General features: G+C 57.4%; 1 protein-coding gene across 3 annotated transcripts; it reads left to right on the top strand.

Annotated features, from left to right (window-relative positions):
• Nucleotides 1–4,310: 4,310 nt before the first annotated feature.
• Nucleotides 4,311–17,551, top strand: NBL1 (NBL1, DAN family BMP antagonist). 3 transcript variants are annotated; one of them, XM_069477409.1, is made up of 4 exons: nucleotides 4,311–4,393; nucleotides 13,821–14,012; nucleotides 14,134–14,245; nucleotides 15,994–17,551. In XM_069477409.1, the coding sequence occupies exons 1-4, from the start codon at nucleotides 4,311–4,313 to the stop codon at nucleotides 16,255–16,257; spliced, it is 651 nt and encodes a 216-aa protein (XP_069333510.1). In that variant the 3' UTR covers nucleotides 16,258–17,551. The 3 variants fall into 3 exon arrangements, with proteins under 3 accessions (XP_069333510.1, XP_069333512.1, XP_069333509.1); XM_069477411.1 differs by lacking the exon at nucleotides 4,311–4,393 and adding an exon at nucleotides 5,362–5,482 and having other exon boundaries at nucleotides 13,818–14,012; XM_069477408.1 differs by lacking the exon at nucleotides 4,311–4,393 and adding an exon at nucleotides 6,976–7,055 and having other exon boundaries at nucleotides 13,818–14,012.
• Nucleotides 17,552–18,421: the final 870 nt, after the last annotated feature.

The raw sequence follows: 18,421 nt of genomic DNA on the forward strand, positions 1-18,421 counted from the left end.
GGGTGGAGACTTTCACTCCTGTATCCTTAGCATCTAAACAGAGCCTGGCACATAGTAGGCATTCAATAAATACTTTCTGAGTAACTAATTATTAGTATATTAACTCTATTTCAATCAAACTACTTGCTAGTTACTTATTTATGAAACATACTTTCTTAGGGGTGTCAAATGTTCTTCAAACAAAGAAGTTTCATCTTACAAGCCAAAGGTCTCTTCCTGGAAGTGACTGCCTAGAGAAGCTGTGTTAAGAAGGATTCCGAGGCTGGGTGCGGTGGCTCATGCCTGTAATCCTAGCACTCTGGGAGGCCGAGGTGGGAGGACTGCTTGAGGTCAGGAGTTCAAGATCATTCTGAGCGAGAGTGAGACCCTGTTTCTACAAAAATAGAAAAATTTAGCCGGGTGTGGTGGCATGCACCTGTAGTCCCAAGCTATTCAGGAGGCTGAGGCAGGAGAATCACTTGAGCCCAGGAGCCTGAGGTTGCTGTGAGCTATGGGTATGGGTGGGGCTGCTGGGAGCTGAGAATTAGAAGAAACAAAGTAGGAAAAAAACTGGAGAAGTGACATCATAAAAGAATTGATTTGCCTCATTTCTTACCTGAACCATTGATTGAAAAGAGAACCAGATGCCGCCCACCGCGATGGCAGCCTTGCTTTACCACATTCACCACGGGCAACAGGCGCTGGGCGTTGGCTGCGTGGAGGAACTCCAGGCCTCGGGCCCACCGAGCCCAGCTGGGTACTGTTGAGTGGTGGCGTGGTCATGGTGTTACTGAGGGGTCCGGTAACCCCAGCTGAAGGAAACAGGGCGAATCAGCTCCGCGGGGTGGGACAGTTGCAGGGAAGAAGGAAGCAAACAGGTGGAGGGAGAAGTGGGCTGCTGGGGGAGGCTCACTCCCTTGCGCCCTTGTCACCCCGTCCTTGGCATTTAGACCACGCTTCCAGTAACATCACTGTGTTCATTTTTACAGATAAGGAAGTAGCCATGGCTACCACCATCTACTGCCTCCTCGAAGTGGAAAAGGACAGTCGTAAGAGTCAGATAGACTTGAGTCTACATTTCTACTCCAGAATTCCTGGAATTGAGTTCTCATCTCTCTCTCACCCTCCTCTGTCCCCTCACCTCCCCCATTCTCAGCACCTGATCTCTCTTCTTGGTTCTTGGTCTGCCACCTACCTACAAAGGGCATTGTAAAGTTTTCCATGGGGCCAAGGCCCCACAGGATCCTGGCCTCGTTCCCGCTCTGCCATCGAGGCCAAGAGCTCACTCCCCACACCCTCAGCAGCCCTGGGGAGTGGGAGCCTGTGGTGCGTGGCTGCCTTGTCCTGCTGCTCCCGAGCCCACCAGCAACAGGAAGAAGAGGCAAGAGGACACAGTCCAGGGGAGGGGCTCAAAGGCAGAATATCTGGTTCTGGTCCAGGATCTGCTACTAAATTGCTGAGTGAACTTGGGTAAATCCTTTTCCTCATAGAAAGGCTAACACAGCCTCAGTAGCTTCCACTTCCTGAGAGCCAAGCACGTGCCAGGCTCTGCTTCACGTTCACGCCTCCCAGTGAATTCTCATAGTCATCCTGGGGACGGGTGCTATTAAAATTCTTATTTTCCAGTTGAGGAAACTGAGGCTCAGGAAGTGCATTGCTTGAGTAAGGTGAGAAAGCTTTGTGCTAAAGCCTGGATTTGATCCGGGGAATCTGGCTCCTGTGCCTTTCCTGTGCCATGTATGTATGAGCCTCCCTAAAATCGCTTTCATTTTATGCAGCACGTGCTATTTTCTAAGAACTGTGCTGGGCACTTTGCATCCATTTATCTCCTTGAATCCTGACACCTTCTTATTATAATGTCACCTTAAATGTCACCTCTTTGAGATATCTTCTGAGGCTTCTCAATAAATTCGTCCCTCCTCCACTACCACGTCACCCACTTGGGCTTAGTTCCTTCATAATGCTTTGATTATGCGACATCCATTCATCTGTTTATTGTTACATTTTCTGCCTTCCTGTGGCAGAGCATAAGCTCCTTGAAGGCTGGGACCTTATCGGTCAAGTCTAATACCTCTGTGCCTGTCTGGCACATGGTAGGCACAACGAATATTTGTGCAGGCTGGGCGTGGTGGCTCGCACCTGTAATCCCAGCACTTTGGGAGGCTGAGGTGGGAGGATCGCTGGATCCCAGGAGTTTGAGGTTGCAGTGAGCTATGATGATGCCACTGCACTCTGGCCTGGGTGACACAGTAAGACTCTGTCTCTAAAAAAATAAAAATCTTAAAAAAATTTGATCAATAAATGAATGAATCCTGACAACAAATTTATAGAGAACATACCATTACTAACTGCCTTTTATAGATAAGGAAACCAAGGCCGGGTGTGAAACAACTTTCACGGATTCCCACAGTCAGGAGGTGATGCAGCATGATTCAAACCCAAGCAAGGAACCTCCAGAACCTCCCATGAGTCCTAACGGCCCCTCCCAGCTCCAAACCTGGAAGTGTGCACATTCTTGGTCTCTGTCTTGAAGAGGAAAGAGAGACTGTGCACCAACCCTCCGATTCCCCGTGGGGCTGGCCTGGGAAGGAAGGCCTCTGCTTGTTTTCATTCTCATTCTCCAGCGAGAGTGCAGAGGTTTGGACCCCTGGCGAGGCCAGACTGACAGGATTAGAGGAAACAGCTGGCCTGAGCCCGTGCCCTGCAGGAGGGAGCTCACATTCCCGGGACTCAGGGAGGGAGCAGCTCCCCACAGCCCAGTCACATTCCAGGTCGGTCATTTTCCTGAGCCCAGATGTTTGCTAATGAGCTGGGGAGAGGGGCTTTCAGCCCTCAGCCCAGCTCTGGGCCCCACGTTACCTCGGCCCCAAGAGGCTGGCCCAGGGCCAGCAGGCTCTGGCCTCAGGCCCATGCCCTGTGCCAGCCAGGCCTGTTGGGGCAGCTGGAACGCTGCTGCCAACCAGGTGCATCTCCTCGAGCTTGGAGCCTCTGACGTGACTGGTTCTGCCTTTCCCGCTGGGGCCCCACTACCCTGGGTCCCATTGGTGCAGCATCCACACTGCGGCCTGATGGGAGGGGCACTGAGGCCACCTTGAGGGTGTGGTGGGCATGGGAGCATGGGCTTTGGCATTGACAGGTCTGGGTTCAAGTCTAGTCACTAGCAATGTGGTCTCGGGCAGGGAGCTATACTTTTTGGTGCCTCGATTTTTCTCACCTGTAAAATGGGAACAATGATGGGATTGTGGTGAGGATTAGAGGAGATAAAGCAGACATGGTGCTTTGCATAATGCCTGGCACAAAATGTAGCTGTTGACAGATATTATTACCAATCACCTGCCAGGCCCCCTGCCCATATTGTACCCCTCCCGTAGTTATCAGTCTTCACCAGACAGATGCGACTCAACTCCAAAGCCCATGTCCTTGACTAGGTGACCGGTGTTTGAGAGTGGTGGGCTGCACTGTCGCACTGCCTGGGAGTCCTAACTTCCTGGTCGTGTGTGATCTGACAAGCTTCAGTAGCTCCACAATCAGCCTCCTGCCATGCGGGAGTGGATTCTTACCAAATGTAGACGTCCACTCCCCACCTTGCCCAGGGTCCACATGGAGAATGGTGGTGGTAAACTTTGCCTGCAAAACGTAAATATTTCCTGAGTGCCTACTGTATACAATGCAGAGAGGCTGGTTTCTGCCGTACATGGTCATCCAATAGACGATAGCTGGCACGGCCTCTTACTGTGTGACTTTAGGTGAGTTACTTAAGCTCTCTCTAGGCCTTGGTTTTTTTACTTATAAAATGGGGATAACAATACTGTTTATCTCAGATTTATTGTGAGACTGGAAAGTGCTTAGAATAGGACCAGGCACATAGTAAGATGCTCAATACATGTGAGCTATTATAATTATAGTAACCATTATGGGAAGACTTATCTGTGCTCCAGCTATGAGGGACAATTACTTGATTCAACCAAATACATTGTACATCTCATCTGGCCCCACCTTAGGCACGGGGGACACTGAAATAAACATGTGATCCCTGCCCAATGGAGGAGAGAGATGCACACAACTATTCTAGAGGGAAATTAGCATTGACAGAGGACTGTCCTGTGCTCCCGGAGCACAGTGGAGGAGGGAGAAGTTTGTGCTTCCTGTGAGGGTCTTGGGAAGGCTTGAAGACTGTTTACCAGGAGATGAAAGGAGGGGAAGGGAGTCCCAGGCAGAGGGGAAAGCACAGGTAACAGCCAGGAGGCATGGAGATGCAGGCTGGGTTTGCAGGGTGCAGACAGGTGGAGCACACTGTAGGGTTCCCAGCAGGCCTCTAGGAGACCCCCAGGATGCTCCACAACCTCATGACATCAGATGAGCAGGGCTGGTCCATCTGGAAGATTCCAGCCAAGCTGGGCAAAATGTATGGACACAGATAACTATGATATAAAGCAAAATCCCCCAATCCCACAATAGCGTCCCTGGGCTACCACTTTCCGGGAGCAAAGCTATTTTCTTACTCCGTTGAACACACAGAATAGAGAAGGCACGAGTGCAACCCACCCAAGTGCCCACTGATTACATGGGTTACCCCAAACACCGCCAGGTGAGGCTGGACGCTGGCCCAGGCGCTCCACTCTTCCCTGGAGCCAGAGAGGTGAGTCCATCTGCTGGCGTTCTTAGTTCCTAATAATAGTCCTTCCTGGGACTTCTCAGACCCTTCTCGGGATGCTTAAAGCAAATGCCTGGAGCCGAGCGGAAGTCGAGTGACACTCGGATGACACTGGGCGGAGGATGAGTGACCTAGGGTACAAACACCACGGACTGGAACCCGGTCGCATGCCCGGGAGCGGATAGGATGGACACACCGCAGATGGTCTGCGAGTGAGGACGGACTCCTGGTGCCGGCAGGCTGGAGCACAGCGCCACACTCTCGGGGCAAGACTGCAATACCGGGTTCCCACAAAGAGGACCCCTCCATCTTTGTCACCCAGAGGCCAGGCACCGCCTGACGGCTCAGACTCGGCAAAAGTCGGGCGGGGAGAAGTGGAAGGGCAGAGAAAACGGGGAGGCGCTTGGAACGGGCCGGGGGCCCGGCTCGCTGCCCGGTCCCTCGGGCGCCGGTCAGGCGTCCCGGCCGCCGTGCCGCGCCGTCGGAGCGCGCCGAGCCCGGCCCGGGGGCGGCGGGCGGGCGAGCGGGGGAGGCCCGGGGCGGGCGGCCGGGCGCCCCCTCCTGCGCCGGGAGGGAGCGGCCGCGCGCCCGCCCGCTCTTTCTTCGCGCGTCCCTCCCCTCGCTGCCCCCGCCCTCGCTCCCTATTTGGAGCGGAGACACCCTGACGTCGGAGCCGCTCGCTCGCCGCTCCCCGCGCCGCGCGCCCGCCCGGGCCGCAGACGGCGCAGCGCAGCCCAGCCGAGCCTCGCGGGGCCGCCGCCAGCGCTGCCGGCCGCCTCGCCCAGCGTCCCGGGCACCCGGGCCCGCGACCCCGGCACCCAGCTCCGCAGGACCCGGCGGGCGCGCGCGGTAAGTCCCTCCCGGGCCGGCGCGAGGGCTCCCGGCTTCCCGAGGCTTCTGCCGCGGGGGCTGCGCCGCGCCCCTGGCCGCGAGCTGCGTCCCCCGGCGCGTCCGGCAGCCGCGGGCACCGGGCGGAGGTGCTGCCGCCGAGTCCGGGAACCGGAGGCCGGACGGGCGCCTCCGGACGCGGGCGCTGGGGATGTGGGCGCGGCACGGGGTGGCCGGGGGGCGCCGATGCGCCCGGAGCCCGCCCCCCGCCTCGCCTCGGGGTGCCGTTTCTTGGTGGGAGTTTCCGCGGCAAGAGAGAGAGGAGGAGGGAGGGAGACGCGCTGCTGAGCGGGGGCCGCCGGGCTCGCGTGTCCCCGGCTCTGCCCGGGCCTCTCAGCTCTGGACGTTTCTGCCCCGCTCTTGTCCCCGTCCCCGTTTCGGTCTCCCCGTCTGTGTGTCTGTCTCCGTCGCCGTTTCCGCCCCTCACTTTCTCTGCTTCTGCTCTTTCTGTCCTCTCTGTCTCCGTTTTCAGTTTCCCTGGGTCTCTGTCTCCGCCTTTATGTTTCCTCTCCCGCTCCCTGCCTCTCCGCGCTGCCCCTGTGGGAGTCTCGCTCTGTGCCTGCGCGTGCCCCTGACCCCCGCCCTCCGGTTCAGACAGTCCCCAGTGTGGGAGGCTCGCCCCCTCCCCAGCTGGGCTCAGGCACAGTTTGCTAGACCCGGTAAAAGACGCCAAACCCTCCCCCTGCCTCCCGCCTGCCCCAGCCCGGCCTGGGTCATCCCCCTGGAATTGAGTCTGGGGCAGGGAGAGCCAGCCTTTCCGGGGGCTCAGTTTTCTTAAGAATTCCACCCCCGCGAGGCAGTCTGGACGACAGGGCCCTGCTGCCGGCCACCTGCCCGGCCGCTCCCAGGGCAGGGCCGTTCTGATCTTTTACAAGCCCCGGTAGTGGGGCAGCTGCCTGCCCTGGCGTGGCCGGGGTTGGCGGGCATCGGGGGAGAAGGCCACAGTTCCAGGCTCTCTGAGGCCCTCGCCCAGCTGGAGGCCACCAGCCTGTAACTAGGGGCACCCCAGGAAAACAGGGGTCGGGACTGGAGGCCAAAGACTGGGTGCTGGCTGGGCATGGGGGTGGCGAAGCGATTTGTCAACAAGGAGCCCCTCACCCTTTGTTACTGTGGAATCGGGCCTCCTGCGACTCCCCCAGATGCAGGGGCTGCCTGGGCGTGGTTTGCCTTGAGTTGGGGCCAAAGAAAAGGTAAGGCTGCAGTGCCTCCTTGGTGACCCCCACCCCTCTCCACCCACCCCTGCAAGCTGGACCTCTCTCTCCTGGGCCTGTATGTTGGAGGATGGACAGAGGAATGGGTGCTCTGCATCAGCCAGGGATGTGGCCTCATTATTTTAAAATGAAATTTCAGACTGGGTTTAGTTCCCCTCCACCCCCAACCCCAAGGGTCGGAGGCTGCTGGAGCCAGCGGGCAGGGTTGTTGGTGAGGTCTGCAGTGGGACTTCTGCTGAGCAGATGTGCCGGCTGGCCCTGCAGCAGCTCATTAGCATGGATTTGTTTTGGAGACTGTTTTTGGTCTGCGGGCAGGAGGGTCTGTGGGTAGGAGGGCTGTGGCCTGGGTTGGGGGGCTGGCACAGAGGTAGCCACGGTTGGAAGGTGGAGCTGCCCGGCAGAGACAGGCAGGCTTGGGTGGCATGGGCTTGGCCTGTGTGTCTACCCACCGGACAGTTGGTTCATGCTGTGCCTGGCCCAGAGCCTCCCCTGGGCTGAAGGAAGGAAGGAAGCCGCCCTGCGGTGAGACTGGGGTCGTGGAATCACTGTGGCCTTAAGGAGCGCTCTTCCCAAGGGAAGCTGCTAAAAGGGACATTCCCAGGCCATGCCACCCATTGCACGGGTGGCTAACGTGAGGTTTAGGAGGGTGAAGCAAATGGCCAGTGGCTTGGTGTGCAACCATGAGGCCTCCAGGCACACAGTGAGCCAATGAATGAGCTTTGGCCAGAACTGTCCTCGGACCCCACAGTGGGCCCAGGAAACCCTGCAGGGCTGACCAGGGCTGGGGCCTGATCTGGGCCAGGGGGATCCCCAGGCCGGACACTGCATTGCCCCTTCCCAAAGCCACATTTTCAGTTGCACCATTCAAGGAAGTCCCTGTACTCACTCCAAGATCTGGAGCGATTGCCCCACCCTCGCCAATCCCCAAGCCTAGGGCTGCGGCCACAACCACCACACCCTCCGCACCCATGCTGGCGGCTGGGCAGAGCCTGTTTTCTCCAAGTTGGATTCTGGAGGAGGCTGGTCTCTCCTGGACCCTGTCTTATCAGTGGCCCAAGGGTTAGAGTCTGGTGAGATTTTCCTCCCAGTTCCCACAGTGGCAGGCCAGTGCGTTGGGCAGCACTCGACAGTTTATAAAATCCCAACTCATGAGTTTCACCTCAATGTTTCCCCTAAATCCGGTTTCACTGGGGCAGATACTATCCCAGACTGAGGTCGCTCTCACATGCACAGAAGCAGGTGTACTCCAAACCCACCTGTGCCCTTAATGAACACATAGTAGTAACACACATACACACAAGCATATGCATATAGAATCATGGGTATATACACACGGGAAAACGCATACCACGCAAGCTCACAAACACACACACATACATACACACACACATTCCTGCTGCCTTTCCCACCAGCCAGCCCACGGCAGGGGCCATGGAGAGCCGGGCTGGCCAATCCTCAGTAGAAAGGGGGGCCTCTCCCTCCCAGCTTCAGTTCCTGCTTCCGTAACCTCCTCCGGGAACCTTTCCCACCTTTGGTCCCAACTGACTGGGATGGATGTTCTACCTGCGGGTTCAGCACTGGGGGGCATCGAAATACACGAAATAAGCTCATGGGGTTGTGGCTTGTTTTCCAAACTAGATGCTCCCCCTCCCCGCCTCGGCCCCCTTTCTCACCCCCCTCCCCCACCTTGAGGGCAGGGTCTGGGTCTCCTCCATTCTTCCCAACTATAATAGGACAGACCCAGGTTTGAATCTTAGCTCAGCCATTTTAACCTTTCTGTGCCTGTTTCCTTATCTGCAAAGTGGGAATAGCAGTAATACCTCATATCTCACAGGGCAGCTGTGAGGATTAAATGGCAGAGTCCATGGAAAGCTCTGGAGAGGTTGCCTGTCACAGGGTGAGTCCTCGTACATGTCACCCTTAGCGCTAGCAAGTGGGGCGCGCATTCAGGCTGGATTGGCAGCCCTGCCCTGCATGGCTGCAGCCCTGGGCGGGTTGCTGGGAACGGTAGCAGGAAAGGCTGGTGTGTGTTAGTGTTATTATGATGTGGTCAGTAGGGGCACAGGTGGGTTTCGGGTACACCTGCTTCGGTGTGTGTGAGAGAGACTGGGGGTGTGTAGACACACTTGAGAGTCCTGGTGTACTCTGCCTCAGTGACCCCGAATATTCAGATTTACCCAAAGGAGCAACTGAGGAGTGACTGCTTGTTTTACCAGATCAACTCTTTGCTCTACAAAGGATTTCGTGGTGGGTGGGTGGTAGGGAGGAGGTGTTCCTTGAAATCTAGGCCTTTCTGGTGCATTTGGGATGCTATTCCAGGCACTAGAGCCCAGGTGGTGGAGCTGGGAGCCCCTGTCAGCAGTGCTGTTAATAGAGGTCCCTTTCCTGGGGGCCTAGGGGGGGACTGCTGCTCCTGGCCCAACTGGCTTCAGAATCACGTGGGGAGTGCATTCAGATGTCCCGGTCACACCCCAGACCTGGGGATTCAGACCCTCCAGGGCTGGGCCGGGCATTTGGGTTTTTGGCAAGCATCTCAGGGAAGAGGCTCCAAAGGCCCCACCCTGGCCTTCCTGAGGGACCCTCTGAATCAAGGCTTCCAGGGGAGCCACCAGGGCAGGTGGACTGTGTTTGTTCACTGCCCTCTTCCCCAGAGTGGGAGGTATGGGTGCCTCAGTTTCCACAATGCCAAAATAGGTCCGCCAGTGTCGCCCTCTAGGGAACTTCCTTTCTGTGTGAGCAGCAGCTCAGAGCATGTCAGGCATTTACAGGTGGCCTCTGAGGAACCCAAGCACTTGGATTTGGGGGTGACCGGTGGGTTGAGTGGTAAGAAGGCACCCACCTGTGCGAAGGACACCTTGGCTAAGCCTCATAGCATCGCTGTGAGGGAGGATAGTGTCATACCTTTTCTAAGGCTCCGAGAGCCAGGGCTCTGCCCCCGGCCACATGCTGGGGAGTCCAGTCTGCTGGGGAGCCAGGAGCTGGATTTGAACTCTGGTCTGTGGGCCTGCAGGCTTCCAGCCCGGGCAGTGGCTGAACACCAGAGTGCTATCAGGAATCGAGGCACAGTCCGCGGGGCAGCGGCAGGGAGCCCCAGGCCTCATCCCAGCTCCAGATTCCATTCTTTCTCGCCTCCTTCTCTTCTGTGAACCTTTTCATCGGCGAGGGTAGCTGGGGCTTAACCTGCTACTGTCCAGGTTCAAATCCCAGTTCTTCCATTTACTGATTGTGTGACCCCCCAGCAAATCTCTGAACCTCTCTGCGCTTCAATTTCTTCATCTGTAGAATGAGGGAAGGAACAGGCTCTATCTCATGGGGTGTTGCAAGGGCCAAATAAGTTAATGCACACGCATGCACCACGTAACGACAGACCACACAGAAGATGGTGGTCCCGTAGGATTAGAATATTGTATTTTTACTGTTCCTCTTCTATGTTGAGATGTGTTCAGATGCACAGACACTAACCATCGTGTTACAGTTGCCGACAGGGTTCAGAACAGTAACGTGCTGTGCAGGTCTGTGGCCTGGGAGTGACAGGCTACACTGCACAGCCGAGGTGTGTAGTAGGCTCTGCCACCCAGGCTTGTGTAAGTGCACTCTGTGATGTCCCACGCAACGAAGGAACTGCCTAGTGACGCATTTCTCGGAACGTCTCCCTGCTGTTAAGCGATGCATGGGTGTAATTGCAATCCTGTATTTAATCCAGAATGAAGAACCTCTGCTCCCCTCCCTGCCGGCGTCTCTGACTGCCCGACTCAAAACAACTGCTCCTTTTTACCCACTTTCCTGCACCTCTCCACGGGGCCCTGAGCTCCTGGGTGGGTGCAGGGTTTGGGGCCACAGCCCTCCCCCTCCCCTGTCTCCCTACTCTCCTGGAAGGTGCTCAGTGAGCGAGTGTTGAGCTGCGGGGAACTGCGTGGCCCAGGGAAGGGCACTGCTTTGCCTGCCGTGCTGGGGGGCCTTGGGACGACCCCTCTGCAAAGCCGGGGGAGCTGGCCTGGAAGATCTCTGACTTCCTCTCCCGCCCTGGCTTTCTGGGAGTCCCATGACTTGCTGTGTGACCTTCAGGGCAGGGAGGAAGGGTTGAGAATCTGGGTGAGGCTCTCAAGGCTCAGGAAGGAAGGTCTGATTGCTACTTAAAAAAAAAAAAAAAAAATAACTGAGTTGCTGCTACAAAAAACAAAAAAGCATAAACCAACAAAAAGTAAAACCTACTAGCCAAGAGCCCACCCCATTGGTGGGGGGCAGCGTGGGTTCCCGGGGGCTGGGCGGGAGGAGGTGGGTGTGTCTCAATGGCAGGCATGTGTGGGAGAGGCTTCACCTGGCATCCGTGCCGCCTCCCTTTCCAGCCCTGCCTTGGCTCTGATGCCAGCCCAGCCTTTCCCATGATCCCCTGGGGGGCAGAGCTGGCCTTAGCGGGCGCCTGCTGGGTGCTGACTGCTTTCATTGGATCCTCCCAGTTCTCCAAGGAGGGGACTATTTTAGGGTTGAGGAAGGTAGGTTCTGAGGAGTGAACTTACTTCTGGAAGTCACACGGCTCCTAGGTGGGAGGGCTGGGATTCAAACGTTGGTGACTCAAGGGTCCCTGCTTTTCTGGGGAGTCCAGGCAGCGTGCTGGGGCTTGGGGCTGCTGGCCTGGGAAGCAGAGTGTGTCCCCAGCGCCCCGCTGAGAGCCCGGTGGGTTGGGTTACAGCGCCCCTCTGTGGGCACAGCTGGCCCTTGCGATCAACTCAGCCGAGTACTGGAAAGGGAGGAAGGTAAGGGAGGTGACCTTCTGCCTCAGTTTATCTCATTTCTCCTCCACTTCTGCCACAACGTCGCCCCAATAACCAGTTCCTGATCTCTGGACAGCAGCCTCCCCCCAAAACTCACCATTATCCCAACTCTCAGTAAACCTTGTGACTCACCCGAACCCCCATCTCGGCTCTACTGCCTGTAGCCGGGGTCCTGACCCGCAGCCTCAATTCTCACCTCTCCTGATTCCAACGCCAGCCAGACCTGTGTGCTCATGTCCAGGCTTCGTCATCTCAACCCCCGTCTCAACTCCAGATCCGAGGAAACCTCAGCATTGCTTCCTGCCCCAGTCACCTCTCTGGCCCCACCTGACCTGTTCACGATGGCTCGGCTATAGGACAAGAGTCCCTGGACCTCTCTGAGGTCTTTGGGGGACCTTAAATGGGCCTCTGGACCCCCTTCAGGTGTGCCGTGGTCGGGCCCCGCCACAGAGGGCGGAGGACCTGTTAGGGGTGAGGAAGCCTTTCTGGATGCCAAGCTTGTTGAAAAATGTGTTAGGCTGCCAGTTAGGAAGGAGGCCATTCTATTTTGTTAGGATGTGGTTGTACTGAAAACACGGGCTTTGAGACCGGAAATGTGTGGGTGAGAGCCTGGATTGTGACAGGAACTCACTTGGGATGGGGGCAGACTGTCTGGCCTCCCCTCCAGCTGCTCTCCCTCCCTGGGCTGGGAGCAGGGCTCCCCCAGGCACTGGGGTCCCTGCAGATGGAGACCGCTGGAGGGGGCGGAGCCTACAGGCTAGCCCGGACCCTCCCTGGAAGCCCCACCCCAGCCAGTGCACCCCCACACCCCCTCTCCGGCCACTTTGCAAAGTGCCTGCCTGTGCCGCCCCTACCGCCCCCGGAAGGGTTTTCCTGAGTGGGACACCCAGTCCCAGCCATCCGACCTCTGGTGCTGGGCTTCAGTGGGGCCAGTGGGACTGCGATCTGGCCCTTCCTCCCAATTCAGCCTCGCCCAGACCCCTCTGGGGACGGTCCCAAGACGCAGAATCCCAGACTGTCTGAGCTGAAGTGGTTCCCTAGCCCGGCTGCACATCAGAGCCACCCGGGAAGCTGGTTAAAAATGCAGAATCCCATCCCACCCTGGAACTTTCACTCCACCGGTCCCCAGGGAATTCTGCCGACCTATCAGGTTTGGAAACCACTGCTCTATGTCACCTCACTCATTTTACAGGTGGGGAAACTGAGGCCTGAGTGTTTTGGTCACACAGCATGTGTGGGTCCAGTCCCCTTTCTTCAGCGTCCTGTCCTTAGAGGGTTTGGGGACCCCTTGCAGGCACTGCCCTCATTTCTGAGTCTCTCTGAAGCCTCCCTGCCCCGCGCTTTCTGAAGTGGCGGGTGTGGGTGAAACCTCCGGAGGATATAGTTGGGGAATGTGGTGGGGATGAGAGTCCCCTTTGAGCGGAATACTGTAAACACAGACTGCCCTGCAGCGCCATCTTCTGGCAAGTTCTGACGTGGTCTTGGTGTCGTAGTCCCTTCCTCCCACAGCAGGGGAATTTGCAGACGGGCCCTGGAGCAGGTCAAGTACTTGGCTTTGATGGGCTCCTGCTCCAGGTTGGGGCGGGGCTGCGGGTCATGGTGTATGTGAGGGGCTCTGGTGGGCTTGAGGCTCTGGTGGGGCATCCTAGCGAGACATACTGTCTGCTTCCGAGTTCGTTTTTTTGCATGAGGTTCAGCCGGCCAAGGTGGCACAGGGCTTCGCTGCAAGAGGAGGGTCAAAGTTAGCTGTGACTCCCTCAGAATCCCGGCAACTGTGGTGGTGGCTTTCAAGGAGACATGGTGGGTGGGCAGCCCCTAGAAGGATGCGTGGACAATTTTGTGTGTGTTTCCCTGGACAACCCACATCAAAGAGAGAGAAAGGGAGCTGATGTTTGTTTAGCACTTCATCACTTAGTGTCTTGTTTGTAATTGCAGCAATCCTTTGCCATGCACCCTGTTACTGTCTCCCTTTTTTAGATGAAGAAACCAAGGCACAGAGATAAAAAGTTACTCGTCCAAGGCAGCATAAGTTATAAAATTAACAAACACATATGCGAATAGCAGAATGTGTATTAACTGTTAGGCTTAATACTTCATTTACTCTTCCCGATACCCATCTGATGCAGGTACTATGAACAACCCCAATGTTGAGGTTCAGAGAGGAGAAACGACTTGTCCAAGGTTGCCTTGGTTAGTAAGTGGGAGAGCTGGGATTTGAGCCGAGGAGTCAGATGCCAGAGTCCATGCTCGTAACACCACCGCCTCTCACTGCTGGTCCCCTGGGCCCAGCTGAGAGCTGCCACCTGTGCTCAGTTCCAGGGCTCTGGAGGCCACGGGCATGATGCTTCGGGTCCTGGTGGGGGCCGTCCTCCCTGCCATGCTACTGGCTGCCCCGCCGCCCATCAACAAACTGGCACTGTTCCCAGACAAGAGTGCCTGGTGTGAAGCCAAGAACATCACCCAGATTGTGGGCCACAGCGGCTGTGAGGCCAAGTCCATCCAGAACAGGTGGGACCCAGGGGGTGGGTGGGGGGAGGAGGAAAGGGGCCCAAGAGGAAGGGAGAGGACCAGGGCTGCCTGTCCCTGCCTCCACCGCGTGACACAGGGACAGTGACCTCTCCTTCCACAGGGCGTGCCTAGGACAGTGCTTCAGCTACAGTGTCCCCAACACCTTCCCGCAGTCTACAGAGTCCCTGGTGCACTGCGACTCCTGCATGCCAGCCCAGTCCATGTGGGAGATTGTGAGTATTGCCCTCTCCATCCCTGCCCAGCCTTGGCCTTTCTCGCCAGGCTCCTGCACTGCAGCGGGCGGCCACAAGCACTTAGCAAGAACCCCGCTGTGTGCAGGGTGCGAGGCTTGTGCTGGGAGTAGAGATGTGGTCCTTGCTACAGGATGGCTCACAAGTCTGACATCAACTTGTACAGGACAAGGGGTCTTTCTGAAGCTCTGATCTGATGCCATGGGTGGAAATCCTTTTAGTGGCTTCCTATTGTTATGAGACCAAAATCTTTGCCATGCCCACAAGGTCAGGCAGCGTCTGGCTCACCAGTCTTTCTAGTCTCGTCTTGCCTCCCCCCTGCTTGACACTTGATACCAGCTCACCTCCTTTCAGCCTCTGACCCCTGCTCTGCTTGCTGCCACCACAGGGCCTTTGCACATGTTCTTTTCCCTGCTTGGAATACCTTTCTTCTCCTCCTCATCACCTGGTTACCTTCCATTCATTCTTCTGCTCTTGGCTCAAGCAGCGTTCCCTCAGGGCCCCTTTCCAGGCCCCCCGCCTGGGTCAGGCCCCTGCACCGCTGGCTCTCAGAGCACTGCCTGCCTCCACTTTGGCCATCTGTCACATCTGCAGTCCTCCCCCTGCATCTGGGTGATTTTGGAAGGTCTCTTTCCCCCACTGGACTCTGAGTTCCTTGAGGGACCATGCCTGTCCTTGCGTCCTCAGAGCTGGCATAGAGTGGGTGCTCTGTGGAAGGAAGGGAAGAGGGTAGGGAGGGAAGAAGGAGGGATAATTAGAAGTATGGTGACAGGAGAAGGGCAAGATGCAGATGGGGTGCCTTCAAGGTGAGCCTCAGCTGGCTGGAGGTTTGGGATGGGGCACTTTTTTTTTTTTTTTTTGTTGAGACAGAGTCTCACTTTGTTGCCCAGGCTAGAGTGAGTGCCGTGGCGTCAGCTTAGCTCACAGCAACCTCAGACTCCTCGGCTTAAGCGATCCTACTGCCTCAGCCTCCCGAGTAGCTGGGACTACAGGCATGCGCCACTATGCCCGGCTAATTTTTTCTATATAGATTTTTAGTTGTCCATATAATGTCTTTCTATTTTTAGTAGAGACGGGGTCTCGCTCAGGCTGGTCTCGAACTCCTGACCTTGAGCAATCCACCCGCCTCGGCCTCCCAGAGTGCTAGGATTACAGGCGTGAGCCACCGCGCCCGGCCGGGATGGGGCACTTTTGAGGAAGTGATGTCTGTGTTCAGACCCAAAGGCTGAGTTTAGAATATACTGGGCAGAGTTTGAGGCAGGTCATAGGGGGATGTGTTGGGCAAGAACCTTCTAGGCAGCAGGAACAGCATGTGCAGTGTCTCTGAGACAGATCAGGCAGCACAGAGTCGGTGGGACAGTGCACGGTCAGGGTGGAGGGGTCAGCCAGTGGCGCCTGCAGGTCCTGGGTGGTCTTAGTAAGGAGTCAGGATTTTTCTCCAGTGCAGTGGGGAGCACTGGGTATTTTAAGCAGGGAAAGGCCATACTGGACTTTTTCCCTAGGCTGCCCTGTGGCTGCTGTGGGGGATGGATAGGAAGGTGGCAGGACTGGATGTAAGGAGACAAGTCAGGTGGCTCCTGCAAGGGCCTGATCCCCCCACTCCCTGGACGGGACCCCAGAGCTAACCTGGGTATCATCACAAGTGGGCTCTGGGATTCTTGGTCCTGTGAGGGAGTATTACTTGTAGGGCCTTTGGAAACATCCCTCTCCTTCTCTCCTGCCCGCTCCAGGTGACCTTGGAGTGCCCTGGCCATGAGGAGGTGCCCAGGGTGGACAAGCTGGTGGAGAAGATCTTGCACTGCAGCTGCCAGGCCTGTGGCAAGGAACCCAGTCACGAGGGGCTGAGCGTCTACGTCCAGGGCGAGGATGGGCCGGGCTCCCAGCCTGGCACCCATCCCCACCCCCACCCCCACCCCCACCCTGGTGGGCAGACCCCTGAGCCCGAGGACCCCCCTGGGGCCCCCCACACCGAGGAAGAGGGGGCTGAGGACTGAGGCCCCCTAACCCTTCCTCCCCTCTCGTCCCCCTGTGGAATGTTGGGTCTCACCCTCTGGGGAAGGGCGAGGGGAGAGGCTGAAGCCCCCGTTTGGCACTGGATGGACTTGGACTCAGACTTGGACTTGGAATGCTGCCTGGTTGCCATGGAGATCTGAAGGGGAGGGGCTGGAGCCAAGCTGCACAATTTAATATATTCAAGAGTGGGGGGAGGAAGCAGAGGTCTTCAGGGCTCTTCTGGGGGGGGGGGTCTCTTCCTGTCTGCCTTCTAGAGATGTGCCCTTGGGAGGGAGAGGAAGTTGCCTAAGCTGCTGAGGTTGGCATGGGGCCATCCAAGATGGCGGGAACCAGGCTAAGGCCCACACAGCCCCGGGGGTGGCAGGACCCCTGGGGGTGCAGATGGTACAGCTGCCTTGGGCTGAGGGTGGGCACCTAGCCAGCCCAGCCTTGAGGGAGGGCCTGGGCTAGGAAGGCCATTGGCAGAAGCTCCTGCCCCACAGCTTTCCCCAAGGGCCTTCCACCCCACTCCCCATGCCCAGGGAAGCATCGCCCCAGTGGCACTGAGGTGGCTTCCCTCAACGGCGTGGCTTGGGAGTCAGGCCTGGGCAGGACCCTGCTGACTCACGGCACTAGAGCTGGGAGCCAGGCTCTCTGGGCCTTTCTCTGGCTTCCTTGGCTTGCCTGGTCTGGGGTGCGGGGAAGAGGGGGAGGAGGAAAGGGAGGAGTCTTCCAGGGTCAGGAGTTGGGGCTGACCCCCCAGGTCACCTCTGAAGAAGAGCATCCCTCCCTCCCTCCCTCCCTCTTAGAGATCTTAGTGCCTCTCACTGCCCCCCAATTTCTGATGGAGCCAGCCCCACCCTCTTGGGGAAGCTATATCTGAATATCTGACAGGGAGAGGGACGTGGGGGGTCATCTCCCTTACCCAGAGGTTCCAGGAAGGACCTGGGTGCGATGGACTCTGGCCAAGCCTCAAGGAACTCCAGGACAAGGAGGAACGAGGGCTCTCTCTAGCTCCCCAATTCTGCCCACCTCCTCCCTCCCAGCTGCACTTTAACCCTAGGGGGGTGTGGGACCTGGGGGAAGGGCAGGGCAGGTGGGCAGTGAAGAAAGTCCGTCAGTCCCCAGAACTGCCTGCATCTGCCCTTCTGTGCCCAGGGCAGCTGCCAGCACACCACCCCCGGCCTGGGGATGCCCCGGCCCTCACCGCTGTTCCGACGAGAGCTTCTGGAGCTTGTAAGCAGTAGATGGTCTCCCTGATGGACCCTGAGTCTTCTCATGAATAAATTTGTTCAATGCCTGTGTCCTCTTCCTCACCAGCTGGCTCTGCTGACCCAGGGTTCTTGGAAGGTCCCAGCAGCAGGGTCTAGGCAGGAGCTGGGGGTGGGGTGAATTCTAGGCCCAGGCCTTGGAATGCTGAGCAGAACCCCAGCCCCCGGCTGCAGCCCCCCTGCATCCCATGGCCTTCTCATTCTCCTGCCATTCGTGCCCCAGGCTCCTGGTCCCCCAGCTGGCTCCCTGGCTCCCGCCTCTTCCTCTGGTCCTGAGTCTGGCCTTGCAATACACCTTGGGTGGCCTCCAGAACTGGACTTGGTGGATTTGACCCTTGATCCCTTGGACTTGCCTCATGCCATCTCTTGTCATGCTCAGAATGACCCAGTATCAGTCCTTGCCTGGGCCCAGCCTGCCCCGGCTCCCAGGAGAAGGGGAAATGGACAAAACTGATGGTTACAAGTTTGTACACAAGGTTCCGCCATGTGCTGAGTGCTTTACATAACTCTCCCGATCTGCGCCCTCACCCAGCTGCGTAGATGTTGCCCTCATTTTACAGATGAGGCATCTGAAGTGCAGAGGGAGTAATTTTCCCAGGGCCGAGCAGGTCAAGTCATCAACAGGACTTGAACCCAGGCATTCTGGCCCAGAGCCCACACCAAGCTTGGGGACTCCAGTACTCATTTAATCACTCGACAAATCTACAGGTAGGACTGTTTACATTCGTCTACAGAGCGAGAAACCAGGGCTCTGGAGGTGTAGGTGACTTGCATAAGCTCACAGTTCCCCTGATGTCACACCAGGACACTTGAGTGCAGCAGTCAGGATACTGCCATGGGTGTGGCAGCACAGGTCCCCGGTGCTGGGCCTCTGAGCCCGGGTGGGTTTTGGCCT

Source organism: Eulemur rufifrons, chromosome 8 (genome assembly GCF_041146395.1).
Source record: "Eulemur rufifrons isolate Redbay chromosome 8, OSU_ERuf_1, whole genome shotgun sequence".
In the NCBI taxonomy this organism is placed as follows: domain Eukaryota; kingdom Metazoa; phylum Chordata; class Mammalia; order Primates; family Lemuridae; genus Eulemur; species Eulemur rufifrons.